Genomic DNA, 2,679 nt, shown 5'->3' with positions numbered 1-2,679 from the left:
TACTCCGATCAAGTTTAAAAATAAAAGATCATTTTCATACGTAAGACTTAATTTTCTTTCATTCAATAGGTCTTATTCTTGTAGGCGCTATCCAGAGAGTGTTTATGTTTAGCTTAAAATTATTATTTTCATTACACTAAAAATATTTTATGTATATTCTCGTTTATTAATTATATTTTTTTTTTCATTATTTATTAAATTATTGTTTTAAATTAAAATATTTATTAATTACATTATAAGTTTTAAAATAAATTTCAAAATGTTAATATTTTCGCGGTCGAATGATTTCGATTACAACAATCGATAAAGACTTGATCGATAGCTCAACTCGTGCGATAGTCAAAATTAATCGTATAAAATACCGATCTTGAAAGTGTTGCCAGATCAGCTACTACCCCGTCAAACATGGCTGTCTTTTTCTGACTTGACTAATTTGTAAATATTAATAGAGCAAACGTTGATATCTACTAGTAAAGTAAGTTTGTTTATTGAAACATTTAGAAAATCAGTAGATTAAAATAACTAATAACTTTCCATTTCCCGGCCCAACTAGTGTTAAACCACCAATTATATCACAAAAGTAGGGCAAAAGCCCTCAGCGAGAGCGCAGAGGAACGTTTAGCTTTTTTAAAGCTTTCCTCCGCCTGCAAAACAGCTTTTTTATGTACAGCCACAAAACAGCTTTATTTTTCTGCGGACAAACTGGCAACACTGGCGCGGCTGGCGTCGCGATGCGCAGCATTGTTTTTGTCATCACTATTGCACTGACATTGTTGCTCCGATTCGCGTTATAATTTAGCCAGTTTTGCATTAATTTACCACAGTTTTGGGCCGGGCAACAATGAAAATATACAAGCAGAAGCTGCGCGAAGTTTGGCTGCAGATGGACGAGTTCCGCCAGTGGCTGCGCAGGGATCCGGACGACTCGTACCGGGCGCACTGCCGCTACTGCAAGTGCTGCGTAAACACGAAAATCAGCGATTTGCGGGCCCACGCCGCCACCAAGAAGCATATGAAGCAGGTGGATCTCAGGAACCCCACTGTTGTAAGTGCCCGGCACACATATTTCCCGCCAGTCCAATTTTCATTTGCAATTATCGCCGCCAGACCCGCCAGATTGATGCCGAGGGCCAGCTGGTGACGACCACCATTAGTCCCGCCGTCAGCAACTACCAGCGCGGCCCGAAAAAGACACCCGGTCCCAAGGTTAAGAAGGAGCCCGCGGTGAAAAAGGAGAGGAAGTCGACGGACCCGCCTGTGGACTACGAGCAGATTATTGAAAACTTGGCCCTGTACGAGACCGAGCAGGTGATGTTCTCCAACGTCCCGCTCAACGACACCATCGAGCAAGAGTTCCAGGAAGAGTGCGAAGTCGAGGGCGAATGTGACGCCGACGCCGGCGACGGCGGCCAGATGTCCGTGGTGAGCGTCGTCGACGAGGAAATGGTAAACAAAGCGGTGGCCAGCGCCCTTAGCGTTCAGAGGGACTCGTCACAGGTCTTTGGCGACTTTGTGGCCGACCGACTGCGACAGTTGAATAACGACGCCGCCGAGTTTGCCAAGGACAAGATCATGAAGGTCATTCTCGAGGCAGCCTCCATCGACCGGGCACCCACTTACAGTTAAAGCGACAATTAAGATGAAATAATTAGTTTACTTTATGGATTACACATAGAACTTTGCATGCAAAAGATGCGTGCAGCAATATATATAATGAACAAAGTAATTTACTTTTTATTACTGAATTCCCATCTTGAAACTAAACTCCTTTTTCTTATCATTTCTTATAAGTACTTCTTTTCAATTGATGCTTAAGAATAATAATTTTGATTTATATTAATTTTTAGAGTTTGTGGAGAAACTTGATTAAAATGTTTTTGGGAGCTGTGTCAATGAAGTTTTATGGAGTTTATATCATCAAAGGACTGCTCTTTTGTGTTTAATGTTTAAATCATATTCCCGCCAAGTAATTTCCGAGCCAAATTTAAATCTGACTAAATCCAAAGATGCGAAAAGAGAATTTTTGAAGCCAAAATAGGCAAGTTCATTGCCCAAGCAGTAGTTATTTAACGGTTTACCCTTTCAACGCTTTAAGCATTAATCTCCCCTAGCAGCCTATTTTTTTTTTTGCGTCTCGGATCAAAGTTTTACTAGAAAGTAATTTAAACTTTTGCTTTTACTGGCAGACTGCCGCCTGGTTACATTTTTCCATTTTCTATTCTGCCCCGAATAGGGGAAAGGGAGGCCTTGGGTTACGTTCCACTCAATAAACGCCAGACGCAAATTTTTGTTTAACTCTTTTTGCCTACTGAAGCTGTAAAATGGGAATAAAATACGCATAAGGATTCGATTGTCTTTTGCATAAGCTGCTTAGGTGCTTACTTTGATTTCGTTGGCATTGGCGGTGGTTCCCTTCCGAATTTTCTGCCAATTTTCTCAAAAGTTTATGTGCCGAGCGTTAAACTTGAGTTTTATGCGATGTAAGTAAGTAATAGCAATGGCAGAATGCCAATGAAAATCAGCTTACACTTTTTATGTCAGACTATTTTGAATTTGATTGCCAGACAAACATGTTGTGTGGCCCCTTCTTGTTCAATAATTAAACGACTTTACCTGGCCAGGGCGGTCGGTAGACGCCAGTCGACGGCAGTCAAAGGTAAAAGCCATGGACATAAATCA

General features: G+C 41.1%; 1 protein-coding gene across 1 annotated transcript; it reads left to right on the top strand.

Annotated features, from left to right (window-relative positions):
- Window positions 1-533: 533 nt before the first annotated feature.
- On the top strand, window positions 534-1,897 carry LOC108076171 (uncharacterized). Its single transcript, XM_017168902.2, has 2 exons — window positions 534-1,045; window positions 1,108-1,897. The coding sequence occupies exons 1-2, from the start codon at window positions 842-844 to the stop codon at window positions 1,624-1,626; spliced, it is 723 nt and encodes a 240-aa protein (XP_017024391.1). The 5' UTR covers window positions 534-841; the 3' UTR covers window positions 1,627-1,897.
- Window positions 1,898-2,679: the final 782 nt, after the last annotated feature.

The sequence above is a fragment of the Drosophila kikkawai genome, chromosome 2R (assembly GCF_030179895.1).
Source record: "Drosophila kikkawai strain 14028-0561.14 chromosome 2R, DkikHiC1v2, whole genome shotgun sequence".
Taxonomy (NCBI): Eukaryota; Metazoa; Arthropoda; class Insecta; order Diptera; family Drosophilidae; genus Drosophila; species Drosophila kikkawai.
This window is presented reverse-complemented; position numbering and strand designations above follow the sequence as displayed.

Excerpts from the sequence above, each read along its gene's own strand:
- LOC108076171 (XM_017168902.2), top strand. The coding sequence starts at position 842 with ATGAAAATATACAAGCAGAAGCTGCGCGAAGTTTGGCTGCAGATGGAC. Across the intron at positions 1,046-1,107 it reads ATCTCAGGAACCCCACTGTT|ACCCGCCAGATTGATGCCGA; the intron begins GTAAGTGCCCGG and ends TATCGCCGCCAG.